Consider the following 16,909-nt stretch of genomic DNA (forward strand, 5'->3'; position numbering starts at 1 on the left):
CGTGTAATGATTTTGATATTGGTCAATACCCGAATTTTGATGATGAAACAGCCGTTGCCGAGAAAGATGTTGTTGATAATAATGAGGAGGAAGTTACGACTGTGAATGAACATGTTGAACATCCATTTTGTATTCATATAACCCTGAAGAAGAAAAGGAAGAACAAGAAGTCCCCGAAGAAAAAAAGAAGAAGAAAATGCCACGGGAGTATAACCGGAATATGCCAGAATTACTTCAGATACCGGAAGAAGAGTTGGTAAAGATAGTAGTTGATTATTACACAAAAGTTATTCGTATCAAGAAAGATGATTGTTTTGATACAAAGGAAGATTTGAAGATAGCTTTGTATACGAAATGTGTAGAAGATGGCTATCAACTAAAAGTTAACAAATCAAGCAAAGATCGTTTTGAAACAAAGTGTATGATTGACAAAAATTGTATGTGGCGTATGATTGCAAAGAGGATAAAAGATTGCGAAATGTTTTAAGTTAGGACTTTTATTGATAAACATACATGTTCAATAACCCAAGTTTTTCCTCACCATAGACAGGCAAACAAAAAGGTGTTGGGTAGTTTTCTGGCTGAGTTAATGTTTTTGAATGGCAGGGTATATCGGGGACATAAAATTATGATTGACATGAATGCTCGGTTCAAGATTAGTATCTCATATTCTCAAGCTTGGAGAGCCAAATTCTATGCCTTGGAATTGTTGAGGGGGTCTCCAGAAGCATCGTTTGCCCAACTGTCGCCTTATTGTCACAATTTAAAACTGAAAAATCCTGGGTCGGTAACTCATATCAAAACAGATAGAGATGAATGCTTTGAGTTGTTGTTTATCACCATTGGTGATGCGGTTAGTAAATCAATATAATTTTGTTGACTCATTTTTGTTAGTTACATGCATTTCACATTTAAATGATTATATTTCTTGTGTATATTATTTTGTAGATTCGTTCGTTTATTACTTTCATGCGCCCAGTTATTATAATTGATGGAGCACATTTGAAAGGTCGATACCTTGGAGTAAACTTATTAGCAGTAGCCATGGATGCTAATAATGAGATACTGTCAATAGCTTACGGGGTTGGCAAATCTAAAACCTCTGATTCATGGACATGGTTTATGGGGTATCTTAGGGATTGCATAGGTCCTATTAGCAATCTGACAATCATATCCGATAGGGAAAACTCAATTGATAACGCTGTTAGAAGGTGTTTCCCAGATGCTTTTCATGGACTTTGTGGTGTTCATTTGTATAGAAATATAAAATCAAGGTCTGCTGGTATAAAAAATCACAAATGAACATACTGGAAGGTTGTAAAAGCTTATCGAGAAGTGGATTTTAATAAGCATATAAATTATTTAAGACATGTTTTGCCTCAATGTGCTCAAACACTAGAAGATGTCGGGTTTGAAAGATGGTCAAGAGTACATCAACTTGGAGCAAGATATGGTTTCATGACGTCTAATAGTGCAGAATCAATCAACGCTCTAAGTCGTCATTCCCGGAAATTACCCATTACTATGTTAATGGAGTTTTTTCGAGCCTCTATTCAACAGTGGTACTACAAGAAAAGAAGCCATGCAAGTATTATTTCTTTAAAATCGTAACTTATCATATTTATATATTTTACTAAGTATTATTTATTTAAATTTACAAGAACATTGGAACGTCGTGTTACACCATGGACTGAAAAAAAGATAACGAAACGTGTTGTGAAGTCAACGTCATGAAGAGTTGAACCATGTTCAAACACTTTGTTTGAAGTATTGGATAATAACTTAAATGAGCTTGTCGATCTAAATGCAAAGACGTGTAGTTATATGAAATGGAAAACAGCTGGTTATCCGTGTGGCCATGTTATAAAAGTTGCTCTTCATCTAAACCAAGATGATTCAAGCGCATACGCTATAGATTGCTACACTACAGAAGTATATTGACATACTTATGTCGAGATTGTCTACCCTATTCCACACCCTTCTGAGTGGGACATACCAGATGACTTACAAACAGTTTTGCCACCAGTCATGGACAGCAGACTACCTGGCCGACCAAAAAATCACGATCGTATCGTCTAAGGGTGAAGAGAAGAGGATATCGACATTTATTCGGTGCAAGAAAATTGGTCATACAAGGTTAACATGTGGATCACCAGTGCCATCACAATCATCTTTTCCTCTACCAAAATATGGATCCTCATCAAAATCCAAAGCTCATATGGTGCCAAGCAAAAGGAAATAAAAATCGCAATCGCAATCAAAATCCTAATCACAATCGTCTTCACCTTTTGGGACTTATTAACTTAGGTGATTTTTAAATGCAAACGTTGTATTATGTGTATTTATGTGTGAATGCATACATTTTCAGTTAGACATTCATTAGTAACTTGAGTTTGAACATTGCTATGATATGTTCAGTTGTTATCACTTATCAAATTGTTGTCTGTTATCTTTTTGAAGGTGTTTTCCTTGAATTCGCAACGCGAAAGTCAAATTCACGTTGCGATTTTTTGTTGTGATTATTGTAAAAGTCAAATTCGCGTTGCGATTGTTGCGAAAATCAAATTCGAAACGCGAAAGTAAAATTCGCAACGCGAAAATCGCAACTCGCATTTGACTTTCACGTTGCGAAAGTGTACCTTCAATAGATCTTTTTTGCCTTCAACATAATGCAGATTGAAATTTTCTTAAACAACAAATCAATTTTTACAAATCAATTAAACAAGCAAAAAACAATTCTTATTTACACATCTAAAAAAATAAATCAATAGCTGGTTGTTTATGCAAAAATACATCAATTTCACGCAGCTCACTTCAGAATCATGATTAACCTGCAGAAACCAAACATTTGCTCAAACAACACTTTCTACACATCTAAAACCAACAAACAACAAATTATCTAGGTACTTAACCAAACATTTTCAAACCAACAAAGAGTATATATGTTAACAACACTTGCTCAAACTTACCAATTTGTGTTGTTTATGCACACTTTCAGCAGACGGATGTAGGTAGGCAACGTCTCGCATATATCGCTCTAGCCATAAAATGCCAAAACCACAACCCTACTACACCTCTATCTCTATCTGTGGGAGGTAGAAACTGTTTACTTCCTGTCGTCAAACGTTCCAAGCACATGCATACGAGTGGACCACAATCCCCTCTGGCTCCCTCCATTTTTTGTGGCGTTGTCTCGTCTCTGATCATTGTAACTTTGAACTTTTTTGGCTTCTTGTTTCCAGAATTAGTCCAATAATCAATCGCATCCAAGTATTTAGCCAAATGAGCACTCCATCCCTTACAAATAATATCTCTTAGATCAGACAATGGTATGTAATTCAACATGTTGTCATATACTATCGTCTTCAGGGATGGGAGCTGAAGCTCGACGAGAAGCCAATGACGACGTTCTATAACAGGGATAAACACCTGCAATCATAAATAATAATTCAATTGCACATCAAATAAAATTTATGAACACCTTTAAAATATTCAAACATAAATACTAACCTTATCGACCTCCCACCACGCAGAATAAAATTTAGCTTTTTTATTACCCAACACATATGAAGCGTCTCTCTGATCCTTCAAGTGAGCTACGTGAAAAGACGAAGGCATAATAGTCCATCACGTATTTTGTATTTTCTTCAATTTCCTTATTATCAGATGACGTGACACCCATGCATCAATATGTTGTTTTATAAAACAAATACATATATTAGTGAATTTAATAAATAAATTAAAAAAATTAATCAAAATGCAATATAAGAAGAATATAAGACTTACCCCCCATTCAAAATAGCCATCGTCTTCAACCCCTAATAACACGCCCTACCAAGGCCGATCAAGAAACAAATGCATATCATCGTCGAGTTTGCATATGTCAGCGTAACACCCCTGGCTCCGATCATGTAGATAAAAATCAACTACGGTCTTAGCCCAAAGGGTATTATCCAGAATTGTGTCCGGTAGTGTTCTCCTCTCCACTTCAGATACCGGAATGGTACTGACCGGTAACTCATACGAAAGCCAACTCTCATCCATCATGTCGAGCATGTGAGGGGGTTTATCAATATGTCAACATATTATGCCATATGAATCGGGCTCTTGAACGGTGGGAGGGACCTCTTTAACGATGACAGGGGCCTCTTGAACGATGACAGGGGCCTCTTGAACGGTGGAAGGGGCCTCTTGAACGATAGGAGAGGCCTCTTGAACGATGACAGGTGAATCGGGCTTCTTCTTACGGAGTCCTGGCACTATTGGGGTGAACGGAGACGTAATGGCACGTGCACGACGTCTGATGCGTGAACCCCGTCGTGCAAGAAAAACCTGACATAAAGTATCTACCTTATCGGGCCGCTAAAAATAAATTAATACATAAATCAGTAAATAAACAAATAAATAATGCCGAAAAAAGTTATTTTCATTTTTAGTATAGTATTAAATAAACTTACCTCATTGCGTAGAGTATGAACCTCATTCTGCAATGATACAACAATCTCACGTAGAGTGGCTACCTCATCACGTAAAGTAGATACCTCACCACGTAAAGCACCATTGTCATCGCCTAAAACCTCTACCTCACCACGTAAAGACTGTACCTCATCACACCATGCACCATTATCGTCACGTAAAGTACCGACCTCCTCACGCAAAGGATTGACCTCATCACGTAACTCCCCTAACTCATCCCGTGGAGGTGGAGAACAAGGAGATAAATGCCGTGACATCTTTGTCGGTCACCTATCATGATGTGATGGTGGAGAAGAGGCTCGATGATGTGATGGAATAGGTGATGACTCTCGTTGTGGAGGTGATGGCTCTAGGTGTTGAGCTGTAGAATCGACTCAATTAGGTGATAGCTCTCAAAGTGGGGGGGGTGTCATCATCTGTGCCATCAAAAAAACACTTACTAGCTTGCACGGTATTAAACAGTGAAAAAAAAGCCAAATATGTTTCAAATTTGCACGGTATTCACCCAAGTCATTATTCTATCATAGTACATAAAATGCATCAAATAACATTCCAGAAATAAGCACTTATATAAACATTTAAAAGGACAACATATATGTTTAGTGCAGGTTCAAGGACAACATAAAGAGTAGTAGTTTATTCTTGAAACTTAAATTCGCAACACTGTTAAGTTAGTATTTGTCTTTGGTTTTTGGTTGAATTAATGCAATTCATTCAAGTTTCAATTTGCAGAAGAAGAATAGTTTCTGAAACTTAAAATCGCAACGCGAAATGAAAATCGCAACACGATTTTCATTTTCGCGTTGAGATTTTCATTTTCGTGTTGCGAATTTAAGTTTCAAATAGTCTTCTGCAAATTGAAACTTGAATGAATTGCATTACTTCAACCAAAAGACAAAACAAAGACAAATACTAACTTTGCAGGGTTAAAGACTAAACAATTTAGCAGTATTGGAAGCAACCGAATGAATTTACTAAGCAATCTAAGTGAAATAGTTAATCTATTATTGAAATTATCAGTACATTTATCATCAATTTAAATATGAAAAATCTAATAATAATACAAAAATTTCAAAATAAAAATAATTAAAAAAACTAACCTCGGTGGTTGATTTTCCATTTCTGACCGTAAATGGCTGTGAGGGTGGCTCTGAGAGATGGAGATAGACGGATTTCGTCGGAGATGGGGACGGATGTCGCCGTAGAGAGTAAGAGATGGAGATGTGACTGAGTTGTGATTTAGGGTTTAGGTTATGATTTGTGATTATACTGTTTACATTTGTGTTGCGAAATTAATATTGTGTTTCGAATTCGAAAATAAAATTCGCGTTGCGAAAATAAACGCACTTTACGAATTTGACTTCTGTGTTGCGAATTACAGATTCGCGTTGCGATTTACAGATCCGCGTTGCGATTTTATTGGATTTGACAAGGAACGTTCAAACGCATATTGTACTCAAACCTGAAGTATTTATGAATAACAATCATCTCTTTAATCGTTGAGGTTGTTTGGCTTATAAAAAATTATATATGTGTAAAAAATAATTTATATAAAATAATTTTTAATACTAGATTTTTCTATACTTGTAATATAGGAGTAAGAAAATAATTTATATAAAAATATATTTAAAAACATTCAACAAAAATTAGTAAAGAATTTATATATAAATCTTATTTATTATTATTATTTTGAAAAAATGGATGAGCAATATGCTTTATTCAATTTCACGTGATATGACCAATTACACATTATAAATATAGTATAAATTATCGATCAAGATTCTATCCTTTTCCTCTGTTAGTTCTAAGAGGCTTGAAAATCATTGTTTACACTAATCTCAAGATCAACAATTGTAAATATTAAAGTATATATATGTAAATAAAATTTGGAAAATTATCTCTATACACTCATATTTTAAGAAAATTAAAAATATATTATTTAAAGAAATTTACCAGATTTGAGATGACCACCGAAAAATTTAATAAAAATAAAGAGATATGATGGGGGAGAAAAATGAAAATCAAACAATGACAGTTTTCGACCTCCAAAGGAAGATGCTCGTGATAGAGGGAGGAAAGTTGACTTGCATGTGAACAGAAAACAGCGAGATTTAGAAATTTAATTTTATAAGATTAAAATATTGGAATAATCTCATGATAATATTTTCTGATGATTTAAGTTGGTCCAACTCAAAATAATATTTAATAGTAAAGTAATATAATTTTATTTAAATTTAATTATTAAATTATATAAAAATATGATACTACATAGAGCTCGTCAAATAATTATGGTAAAGATATTATCAAATCTTTGTCAATAAGATATTTTCAGGATTTAAGAGATCAGTTTTTTTTTTGACACGATCGAATCGGGTCGGGTTTCACTCCAGATTTGCATTTAACTTGAGCTTCTTCTCTCTCTACGTTACGACTAAAATATTTCGTTTTCCAATTTATAAACTCGACTAAATCGTAAATAAATAAATAAAGAAAAAAGACAATTGAAGTATTATTTATTTATGTTATTGCAACTGTGAAAGGTGTAAGATTCGATCCAAGGATCTGAAACTTGACAGTGTCTATTTCTTTTTGGTAATTGGCACAATAGTAATCAACAGTTTCTAAATTTTTTTCGACCAATAATATTGTTGTCTAATGGTTATCGTTTGAGCCGTCTTTGCAGACGCAAAAAAAGATCGAAATTTTAGTCTACGCGACGTGGTATTGTGAAGGTAGTATGAAGGAGTTGGTGAGGTTGGGATTCAATGCAAATCAGGTTTTCAGACACTACTTTGATTTGAATCCGCTGAAACTCTAGGTTTGTTTCTAATTTATTAATAATTTTAGTTGTTTTCTTCTTCTTCTTCTATGTTTCTATATAATGTCTGATTGGTTCTTTTTAGATTGGAAGTTTTGGAATTCTAGAGGAAATGTGGAAACTTTCAAGTGATTTTATGAATGCTAAGTTACTTTGATAGTGAGGTAGAATTTGGAGTTACAGTTACAATTTAGGCTAATTTTATGTTTTGTAATTTAAGCAGGAACTGTATAAATGAACTGCCCTTGTTGACATGGGAATTTTGAATTTCTTTTTAAAAGTTGAAATTTGAATGAAATGCATTGGTCTCTTTTATTCACTTATTGTTTTTGTTCATGAAAGTTGATGGTAAAGAACAGGTTAAATTTCGTGTTTTTTATTGGAATCTTTTGCTCTAGAGTGGCTAAGAGTTGGCATCTAATGGTTTTGATTTCTATAGGAAAGTTAAAGTTTGCTTTGCTTTTTACCATGTTTTGTGTTTTTGTAACCAAGAATTAACACCATTTGCTTTTGGGATTTCTACTTCTTGATTAATTTATATCATTTTTAGTTGGGGATAGTTTTGGACTGCATTTATTAGTTAACATTTTGCAGCCATTAGGCTTGTATTTTCTTTCTGGGGTAAATCTCTGTCGTATAGTGCTTTGCTGAGTGCTCTGTTCTACAGTCGACAATGTATTTGCTTGTTCCAATAGTTCAATCATAGAATACTTGTTGTAATGCCTGAGTTTCTTTTCCCCTGTTATTAATTAGGATTTTGGGTTTAAACTGTTTCTCCATTCAACAAAAAAGTGCATGTAAGGCCATTAACTTGATGAAGTCAATGTACTTGAATACTGCTCCGCATTAAAGAAGAGAAGATGCTACCAAACTGGAAGAAACCCCACATTATATTGACAATCCAATCGTTAGTTGAATTCTTGTTTTTGTTAATCGGAACATCTAGAAGTAAAGAGGGTGGTAAGGGTATGCTGTGAAAATAAACCATGGAGCGTCCTTTGGAGAAAAGGTATCCAGTCAATGCAAAAGACTATAAGATATATGAGGAAGTTGGAGACGGTGTCAGTGCCACTGTGTACAGGGCTTTATGCATTCCACTTGATGAAATTGTTGCTATCAAGGTTCTTGATTTGGAGAAGTGCAACAATGATCTGGTAAGTATTGCGTTTGGTTATTTGTTTCTTGACAGTCATGTACTTGTGTTTACTTGGACGCTTATCTTATGAGCCCCAACAATCACACCACATCAAAAGTTAACATAAAACATCTGATTTGAAATACTGAATGCATTCTGTTCATGAGTGATGCAGGATGGCATTCGCAGAGAGGTGCTGACCTTGAGCTTGATTGATCACCCAAATGTATTGCGGGCACATTGCTCATTTGCTGCTGGCCATAACCTTTGGGTTGTGATGCCATACATGGCTGGGGGGTCCTGCTTACATATAATGAAATCTGATTATCCGGAAGGTTTTGAAGAGCCTTTCATTTCAACTGTGTTGCGTGAAGTTCTTAAAGCTCTTGTTTATCTGCATGCCCATGGGCACATTCACAGAGACGTGAAGGTATCCAATTCCCCTTTATTTTGTTTTTATCCCATGTTTTTTCTTGTTTACTTCTTCTAGTAGTTTATTTTCAGAGGCCAAGCCGATTAGTTACCGACTGCCATCAATAAAGATACAACTTAAGCTTATTATTTGTAACAATTAATATGAATGCCTTGGGTTATTCTTATAATTTAGTTTAAAATATGATAAGTGTGGGAAAATTTTCTTCTGCTCTCCATAGACAAAGACTTAGACTGATAGTAGCTGTTATTGGCTCTATTACTCTGTAGTTTGATAAGACACATTCTCTTATTTCTTTAACTAGTAGGATACCAGTTGTGCTACAAATTTCAATTGAGTACTGCTTTCTTGTTCTTTTTTCCTTCTCATTTTGGGGATTTTCTGTGTTATTCTTATATACATTCCATAACTTCTATCTGCAGGCTGGGAATATTTTAATTGACACTGATGGTGCTGTCAAGTTGGCAGACTTTGGGGTATCAGCATGTATGTTTGATAGTGGGGACAGACAGCGTTCTAGAAATACTTTTGTTGGAACTCCTTGCTGGTATTTGTTTCCCTTGGCCTCTCTACTGTCTGGAATTTTACTTTCATTGGTGCTTTTATTATGGGAATCCAGTCCTCACTGTGTCTTCTTATTGTTGCTTTTATATCAGGATGGCTCCAGAAGTTATGCAGCAATTGCACTGTTATGATTTTAAGTGAGTTGATTGTTTTGCTGATCTAGACATTTTCTTTCAATCTACTTCTTTATTCTCTTTTTATACCTTTTAAATCATTTTGTTTCCTTTTCTTCTTTCTTGTAAACAGAGCAGACATCTGGTCTTTTGGAATAACAGCACTTGAACTTGCTCGTGGCCATGCCCCGTTTTCCAAGTATCCACCAATGAAAGTAAATCTTAGTTTTCTAATGCTTATACCAGTTGTTTATTGCATGTATGTCGTTGTAGCTTCATGTTTTAGGTCTTAGTTTGATTGTTTGCTCCCTTTTTGCTGCAGGTTCTGTTAATGACCTTGCAAAATGCTCCTCCTGGTCTGGACTATGAAAGGGACAAGAGGTTCTCAAAGGTTTGTGCTATTCAATTGTGTCTTACTGACAGGTATCAGTTTGTTAGTATCTGATAGTAACATTCTGATAGTGTTATGTGCTTCTCTAGTCTTTCAAAGAGATGGTAGCTACCTGCCTGGCGAAGGACCCAAAGAAACGTCCAACTTCAGAGAAACTTTTGAAGCACCGCTTCTTTAAAAATGCACGCTCCTACAGTTATCTAGCTCGTACAATTCTTGATGGCCTTGCTCCATTGGGAGAACGTTTTAGGTTGCTTAAGGTCTCTTTCTTACCCTTTTTCTTTAGCTTTGTGACCTCTGTTTAAGGTTGGGAATTAATTTGGAAATATTATCTGGTCTTTATGTTCAGACAAAAGAAGCTGATCTTCTTGTCCAGAATAAGGCTCTCTACGAGGACAAGGAGCAATTATCACAGGTGAGTAATGGAACATTTTCTTCTTCTTTTTCTTCTTCTTTTCAGCAAAAAAAAGCAACCAATAATGCTAGGTTCTTTCCTTTATGCACCCACTAGTATTCAAGGGCTTTATATTCTTCATGATCCAAGCCAATTGCTGTCAGTTCCACATTCATCTCAAGTCTTAAAGATTGAGGGAGCTGTTGCACCTTGTTTTACTTTGACTAATGAATGCCCATGATTTATTCAAGCATTAATTTGAATATGAATTCCTTTCACCTTGCAGCAAGAGTACATAAGAGGAATCAGTGCCTGGAATTTCAACTTAGAGGATTTGAAAAGTCAGGCTGCACTTGTAAGTAGCTTAAATTTCCCATGTCTTCTCCCCCCCCTTTTTTTATTTATCTGGAGGTAGTCTGAGAACTGCTCCAAATCCTAATATCAGATTGTTTCACATGCAGATTCATGATTATGATGATATCCTAAGTGCAGAAGATCAAGAAGGGAGCAAGAAGCAAAGGGACATGCATGATGTAGCCGGATTATCAGCAGAGAATATGTCCCCAGAAACAGCTTGTAATTCTGTTGCTGCAACTAGCCAGGAGGTAACTTAAAAGATGTTTTCTGTATGATTAAATTTCCAGTGCTTCAATCCTTCCTTGATGCTCTGATTAAGCTTGTGCTTTAAGATTTAAACTCTTCTTTTACTTGTTTCAGGAAGGGCTTAGTGATCTTCATGATTTGGAGAGTTCACTAGCTTCTTTTACTATTAAACCTCCCCAAGCACTCAAGTATGACATTTTTATGCTTGCATGATCTTGTTATTGCAAGCAATTCATTGTTACGTCATTATAAGTTGAATATCATTTTTCACATCCAAAGGGATTATAGATTGTAATTTTTCAAATAGAAAGTAGTACTCTGTCACAAGCTTAATCGATCAATTTTCGATTGATCTTTTTGTAGTATCTTCTGCATATATTTTAAGAAAAAAATATGATATATGTTAGACTAATTATTTTTTTCTTGGAAAAAAGGGGTTGAGACTGTTTTGACGTTGTTGAATTTAGTTTTCTTTTATTTATGCAAATATTTTATGATTGGAACAGAGGCTGTTTTGACGTTGTTGAAGATGACGAGGGTGCAAATAGTCCAAACCAGAAAGGTGTTACCCAATTAGAAAGTGAACGGTTCATTACAAACTCATCAAGAGCTTTGGACCAAGATGCTGGAAGATATGAGGGTGAGAATTCTCGGCAAACTAGCTCTTATCATGTCAGGTCATTCCACAGCATAAAAAAGATGACGAGGGTGCAAATAGTCCAAACCAGAAAGGTGTTACCCAATTAGAAAGTGAACGGTTCATTACAAACTCATCAAGAGCTTTGGACCAAGATGCTGGAAGATATGAGGGTGAGAATTCTCGGCAAACTAGCTCTTTATCATGTCAGGTCATTCCACAGCATAAAAAGTATTGGAGCGGTTCACTAATACCTGAAAACCTTCCTCCCCAAAATGTTACAGGAAATGGGGATAGGTAAGCTTTGTTTTAAGTTATCCCGAGGCTCAAACCTTCGACCAAACATGATAGAATGGTTAAAACCTTTGAATTATCACATAGGAAGATCTTTTTCCCATTATTAAGTTCTAGATATGATGAGTTTTTTAATTCTATCAATTGCATTTTTTTTCTTTCTTTTTTCATTTGTGTTTTATATGTTTATTTATCCCTCTAGAGGATCCCAAGATTTATGATGTTGGGCACATGGACTTTCTTCTTCACTTGGCTCATTGATTCTGTAGTTAGAAGGAAAATTGTTTCCGTGTATTTGCCATTTACTGGGAAGATTTTTTGTCATCTGTATTAATCCTGGTTCATTAAAAATGTTTTGAAGGGACTTCCTACAGCCTAAATTTCAATCTGAACGCAACCACAGTGGTCCATTGTTCTATCGCCAGAGGAGAGAAACACATAAGACCTCACCTGGTATTTCCTGGTTCTATTTTCTTCCGTTTTTACTTAGAAGTGATGGTCTACTTATTTGCAGCCTAATGAACTTAATTTGATTTCTTTCCTTCTTCTTATGCATCAGAGGAGGCATTGGAGGGACCAGTTGTTCAACGGGGCCGCTTTAAGGTGACTTCAGCTGATCTCAGTCCTAAGGTACAATCTTCTGCTGTTGTGCAATAACATGTAACTTTGCACGAATAAACAGTCTTTACTAGAAATCAACAGAACAGTTTGGAAATTTATATTGTCTGTATCAATCAGCAGCACAGTTGGTCTCAAATTGGTAGGCATCATGTAGCCTCCTGCTGCATTAATACATCCAATGCCATCGACTTTAATATCATATCTAATAATTTTGCTAATGGGCATTGTCCTAAACGATTCCTCTAGTGACTTTTGTTTCTTCTAGTTTGGTTTGACTCGTATAATGTGCATTTCATGTGCTTGTCCTGATGGATGCAAGTTATCTAGTTTTAAACTGTAATTTTTGTTGAAGATGAATATTAAGAATCAAGCTTTGCAATTTTATCTTTTAGGTGATGCTTTATAACCAGTGCCATTTTTTTCTCTCATATAGGAACCATCAAACTGCAGTTTTAACCCCGCAACTGGAGGTTTAACCAGTCTGACATCTCTAAACACGACAACTAGTTTATTTCTGCCATCTCTACAAAGTATCTTGCAACAGAACAATGTGCAAAGAGTACGTTTCTTTTAGTATGTATATCTCAATTCTTTCAAATGGAGGTTGCTTTTCTTAATGTGTTTACATTGGTGTTGGTTTTGCCTTCAGGAAGAGATCGTTAGACTGATCAAGTATTTGGAGCAAACATCTGGTAATGCCACTGTATTTTGATTTCTGCATTTTCTGCCTGCTTAATCATGGAAGAAATTATGATGTTAAATTTAACTTCTCTTACTTAAAGGCAAGTTTGAGGACTCCGCCGAGGTGTGCTCAAATGACCTTTTACAGGTAATTAATCGAACCTCTACTTCTCACTCCAGTGAAGCCCATATGTGCTTTTTAACTTTAATGTCCCACGATGTCAATTTCCTGATTATTTATTGATTAAACTGCTTAGTGGATGTCAATTACCTGATAATTTATTGATTAATTGTATGTGCAGATGCCACCACCTTCTGCAAGGGAGAAAGAGCTGCAATCTCAGGTGCTTCAGCTGCAACAGGGGTACGAAGTGAAAGCTAAGACTGCTGATTTTCTTTCTTCATCCATGTTTTAGTGACAGTATTTCTGTTTTCAGCATTGGGAACCTTTCTGAGGAATTACAGCGACAGAGATCGAAAAACATGCTGGTTTGTGCACGAACTCACTCTTGTTGTCTCGGTCAAAATAGATTTTTAATTTTTCTCTGCCTACAGGAAACCAAATTCATTTTACTTCCCGTAACCACCTTGCAGTTAGAGAAACAATTAAATGCATCAACCGAAAACAAAGAGTGAAGGCAAGAGAGTGAAGTTTGGGGGTGATGATTTTCTATATATGAAACTGCCGGATTTTTTGGTGCCAGGGTTCGCAAGGATTCAAAAGGTGTTGAGGCATGGAAGTGTGTGTTTTTTTTAATGTAATTTCTAGTGTACCATATCCATGGCCAGGGTTGAGTATTAAGCTGGACTTGCAAATTGAGATCCCATTGCTTGAATCTCAAGAAACTTGTAATTTATTTGCAGTATTTTGTAATACGATTGTAGTCTCTTTCTCTGCTGTTTTATTGTATTCTTCCCTCAGCATGAAAAAACCAATGGAGCACATAATTTTGAGAAAAAGAATGTCGAAATAAAACCAAAATGAAATTGAAATAGTATTCAATTGATTGTCGTGAGCTACTCGAGTTGAAGCTCAAATTTGAAAATCTCAACCGACTTCAAGTAGAACTCAACTCAACTCAACTCTCAATTAGCTACACCCATAAGTTTAGTTGAGAAATGGACTTGAAACATTTTTACCAAAGTGATGCCTTGATTTGAGAGAAAACTATATACAGCTTAGCAGGAAGTGAGAGATATTCAAGGTTTATGACCATTTCAATAACAAAATTACATCAAGCTCATTTCCTCTGTTAAAATTTTGAATCGAAATAAATCACATGTTATTTGAAACCGACCTACACTGTATGATGCCCGTTCCAAGTTAATCTTGAATAAATGTAAACAATGAAACACCCAGACAGAAAAAGCCACTCACCTTCATTTCCATCGACTGGAAAATGTTGTTCTAAGCCACTCGGTATTAATTTTTTTCCGTCTAGAAACTCCAGGAATTTGAGAATGAATCTTTTTCCATTACAAGTACACCACTGATTTTGCATAAATTAAGAGCCAACACTTGGCCTTTTTATTATTGTTAATAAATAAAATCTAAACTTGTATTTTGACACGAAAAAAGTTTTATAATTCAATATTGAGTTATTGACCTTTCTACGTGAAATTTTGGGCTTAGTATCGGTATGATTCTTGCAAGAAACTACGACGAATTTGAACAATTAAAAAACTTGAGCTCAACTTAAAATTCACTGCATAAAATTCCAGTTCGATCCAGTATTGTTATAAAATCCCAAACAATACTCGAAGAACAAACTGGGCTTCAATAAAATTTCATCAATTGAAAGTTTGATATTTGAAGGGCTCAGGGAGTTGCTATCTCTGCTCAACGAAAATGCTTTGAGAAAAGCTTTTCTCATACAAGAGGTGTCAGAAATTATAAGCACTCTTCATCTCCGCCCTCTTACCAACTAGAAGGGAAAAAATTAAAAAAAAAACAACGAAAATAATCAAAGAAATAAAGTGGCGGGTTTGAACATTTAGGGTTTTCCGGTTTTGACTGCGAGAATTGTTGGATATTTATAGATTCATTTATGGGCCTTTTGGGGTCAGCAGCTGTTGACATAATCTCAAGGCAAAGCTTTTCTATTTCATTAGCCCAATATGGCAATTCTCATACAAAGACGATGCGGTTGATTTTTTATTGATAATTTGTTAGGAGTTATTGTATCATATGTCCCTAAACTATACTCTTAATTTTAAATTGGTCCTTAAAATTTTAAACATTCTAATTTCATCCCTAAAATATAACACTTTTTCTAAATTGTTCCCAAACTTTTGAATCTTTCAATTTCATCCTCAAATCCATCCAAATATGAAATTAGTTTAAACCATAGTTTAACCTAAAATTTGATTTTTTTTTTCAAATATAGAATAATATAATTTGGTCTAATGGTTTATTAACAATGGATGTGATTAGTGTGTGTATATATATATATATATATAGTTTGAGATAAAATTATAATGTTCAAAATTTTGGGGGACCAATTTAGAATGAAGGTCGTATTTGGAGATGAAATTGAAATATTCAAAAGTTTAAGGACTAATTTAGAATGATAGTCATATATTTAGGTATAAAATTAACACATTTAAAAGTTTAAGGACCAATTTAAAATAAGGGTCATACTTTGAGGATATATAGGGCAGCATGTTTGAGAGGACATCAGTTTTCTAGTGCTTATAGTGTGTATATATATATTTGGCCCAAAAAATTAGCCCAAAACACCTGATCGGTTGATGGAAGGCTTAGGGTAGACGACGAAGATCCAAAAAAATTAATTCTCCCTTGGAAGTGCAGACGCCAAACGGTGCTTCCTAATGTGTTGATAACATATAAAAATTTTGTTGACGGTACCGGTTACGGTTGCTTTCGCGGAAAGAAGTTTTTTAAAATTGAAGCTCTTGAAATCCTATCTTCGAAGCACGATGACTCAAGATAGATTGAACGGATTAGCAATTCTAAGCATCGAAAGTCAATTTTTACAAAGTCTTGATTATCGTAAAATAATAGAGGTTTTTGCTTCAAAAAATGCACGAAGACATCGTTTTAGGCGATATTTGTAGCCTTGTAGGTTTTGGTTTGTATTAGTATTGATATTGTTTGACTATAATTTCTATTACATTTTTGTTTTAAAAAAATTATTTATGTTTTGTCTGTTATACTGTACAAGTATAGGGACATAAAATTATTATATCACCTATGACATTAAAACTCATTGGACCGACCCTGAATACTTGTATAGTTGTAAGCAATGTTTTAGTCTAGGATATAAAATATTAAGGATGAATCTCAAAAGTTTTAGACAATAATATTTCGATATGGGTGTTTTGGTAACTTCACATAATCTGTTTTTTTAAAATTAAATCGTAGATTCATTCAAATGCCAATACATCAAGAATTATATCGTCCTTTATATATTTCGGTTCTTCAAGAAAGAAAAAAACTAAAAAAGATTGTTTCTGGACAAGGCACAATGAACAATAGTGTGTGCAACCCCGATTCACGACTCGATTAATGTAATGAACTTTGATGTTAAGTTCCCTAGCAAGAAGCGACCATGCCTCGTTTTGCATCAATCCAACAACCGAAATGTCTTTATGATGGTTAGTCAAACGATTCACAATGGAGATTGTATCCCCTTCAATTATCGTTTGGTACCATCCGTTCTCTGTCGCCATGTGGATGCCTTCTGTAAAAGTCATGGCTCAGTCGATTGCCGAAAAACTCACCGGTT

General features: G+C 35.0%; 1 protein-coding gene and 1 non-coding gene across 2 annotated transcripts; one reads left to right on the forward strand and one right to left on the reverse strand.

The window, feature by feature from the left end:
* Nucleotides 1-6,935: 6,935 nt before the first annotated feature.
* Nucleotides 6,936-14,056, forward strand: LOC120147379 (serine/threonine-protein kinase BLUS1-like). The gene is made up of 22 exons (XM_039160760.1): nucleotides 6,936-7,294; nucleotides 8,048-8,448; nucleotides 8,605-8,859; nucleotides 9,285-9,409; nucleotides 9,519-9,563; nucleotides 9,673-9,754; nucleotides 9,862-9,930; nucleotides 10,020-10,190; nucleotides 10,280-10,345; nucleotides 10,611-10,679; nucleotides 10,786-10,929; nucleotides 11,042-11,115; nucleotides 11,434-11,474; nucleotides 11,636-11,861; nucleotides 12,220-12,311; nucleotides 12,418-12,488; nucleotides 12,913-13,038; nucleotides 13,129-13,171; nucleotides 13,262-13,308; nucleotides 13,463-13,524; nucleotides 13,598-13,649; nucleotides 13,716-14,056. Exons 2-22 carry the CDS (start codon nucleotides 8,281-8,283, stop codon nucleotides 13,794-13,796), a joined length of 2,109 nt encoding a protein of 702 aa, XP_039016691.1. The 5' UTR covers nucleotides 6,936-7,294; nucleotides 8,048-8,280; the 3' UTR covers nucleotides 13,797-14,056.
* A 920-nt stretch (nucleotides 14,057-14,976) lies between these two features.
* On the reverse strand, nucleotides 14,977-15,075 carry LOC120147777. Its single transcript, XR_005518311.1, has one exon. It is a non-coding gene; the product is annotated as a small nucleolar RNA snoR1 (small nucleolar RNA).
* Nucleotides 15,076-16,909: the final 1,834 nt, after the last annotated feature.

Source organism: Hibiscus syriacus, unplaced genomic scaffold (assembly GCF_006381635.1).
Source record: "Hibiscus syriacus cultivar Baekdansim isolate YM2019G1 unplaced genomic scaffold, ASM638163v2 tig00110940_pilon, whole genome shotgun sequence".
NCBI classification, from domain to species: domain Eukaryota; kingdom Viridiplantae; phylum Streptophyta; class Magnoliopsida; order Malvales; family Malvaceae; genus Hibiscus; species Hibiscus syriacus.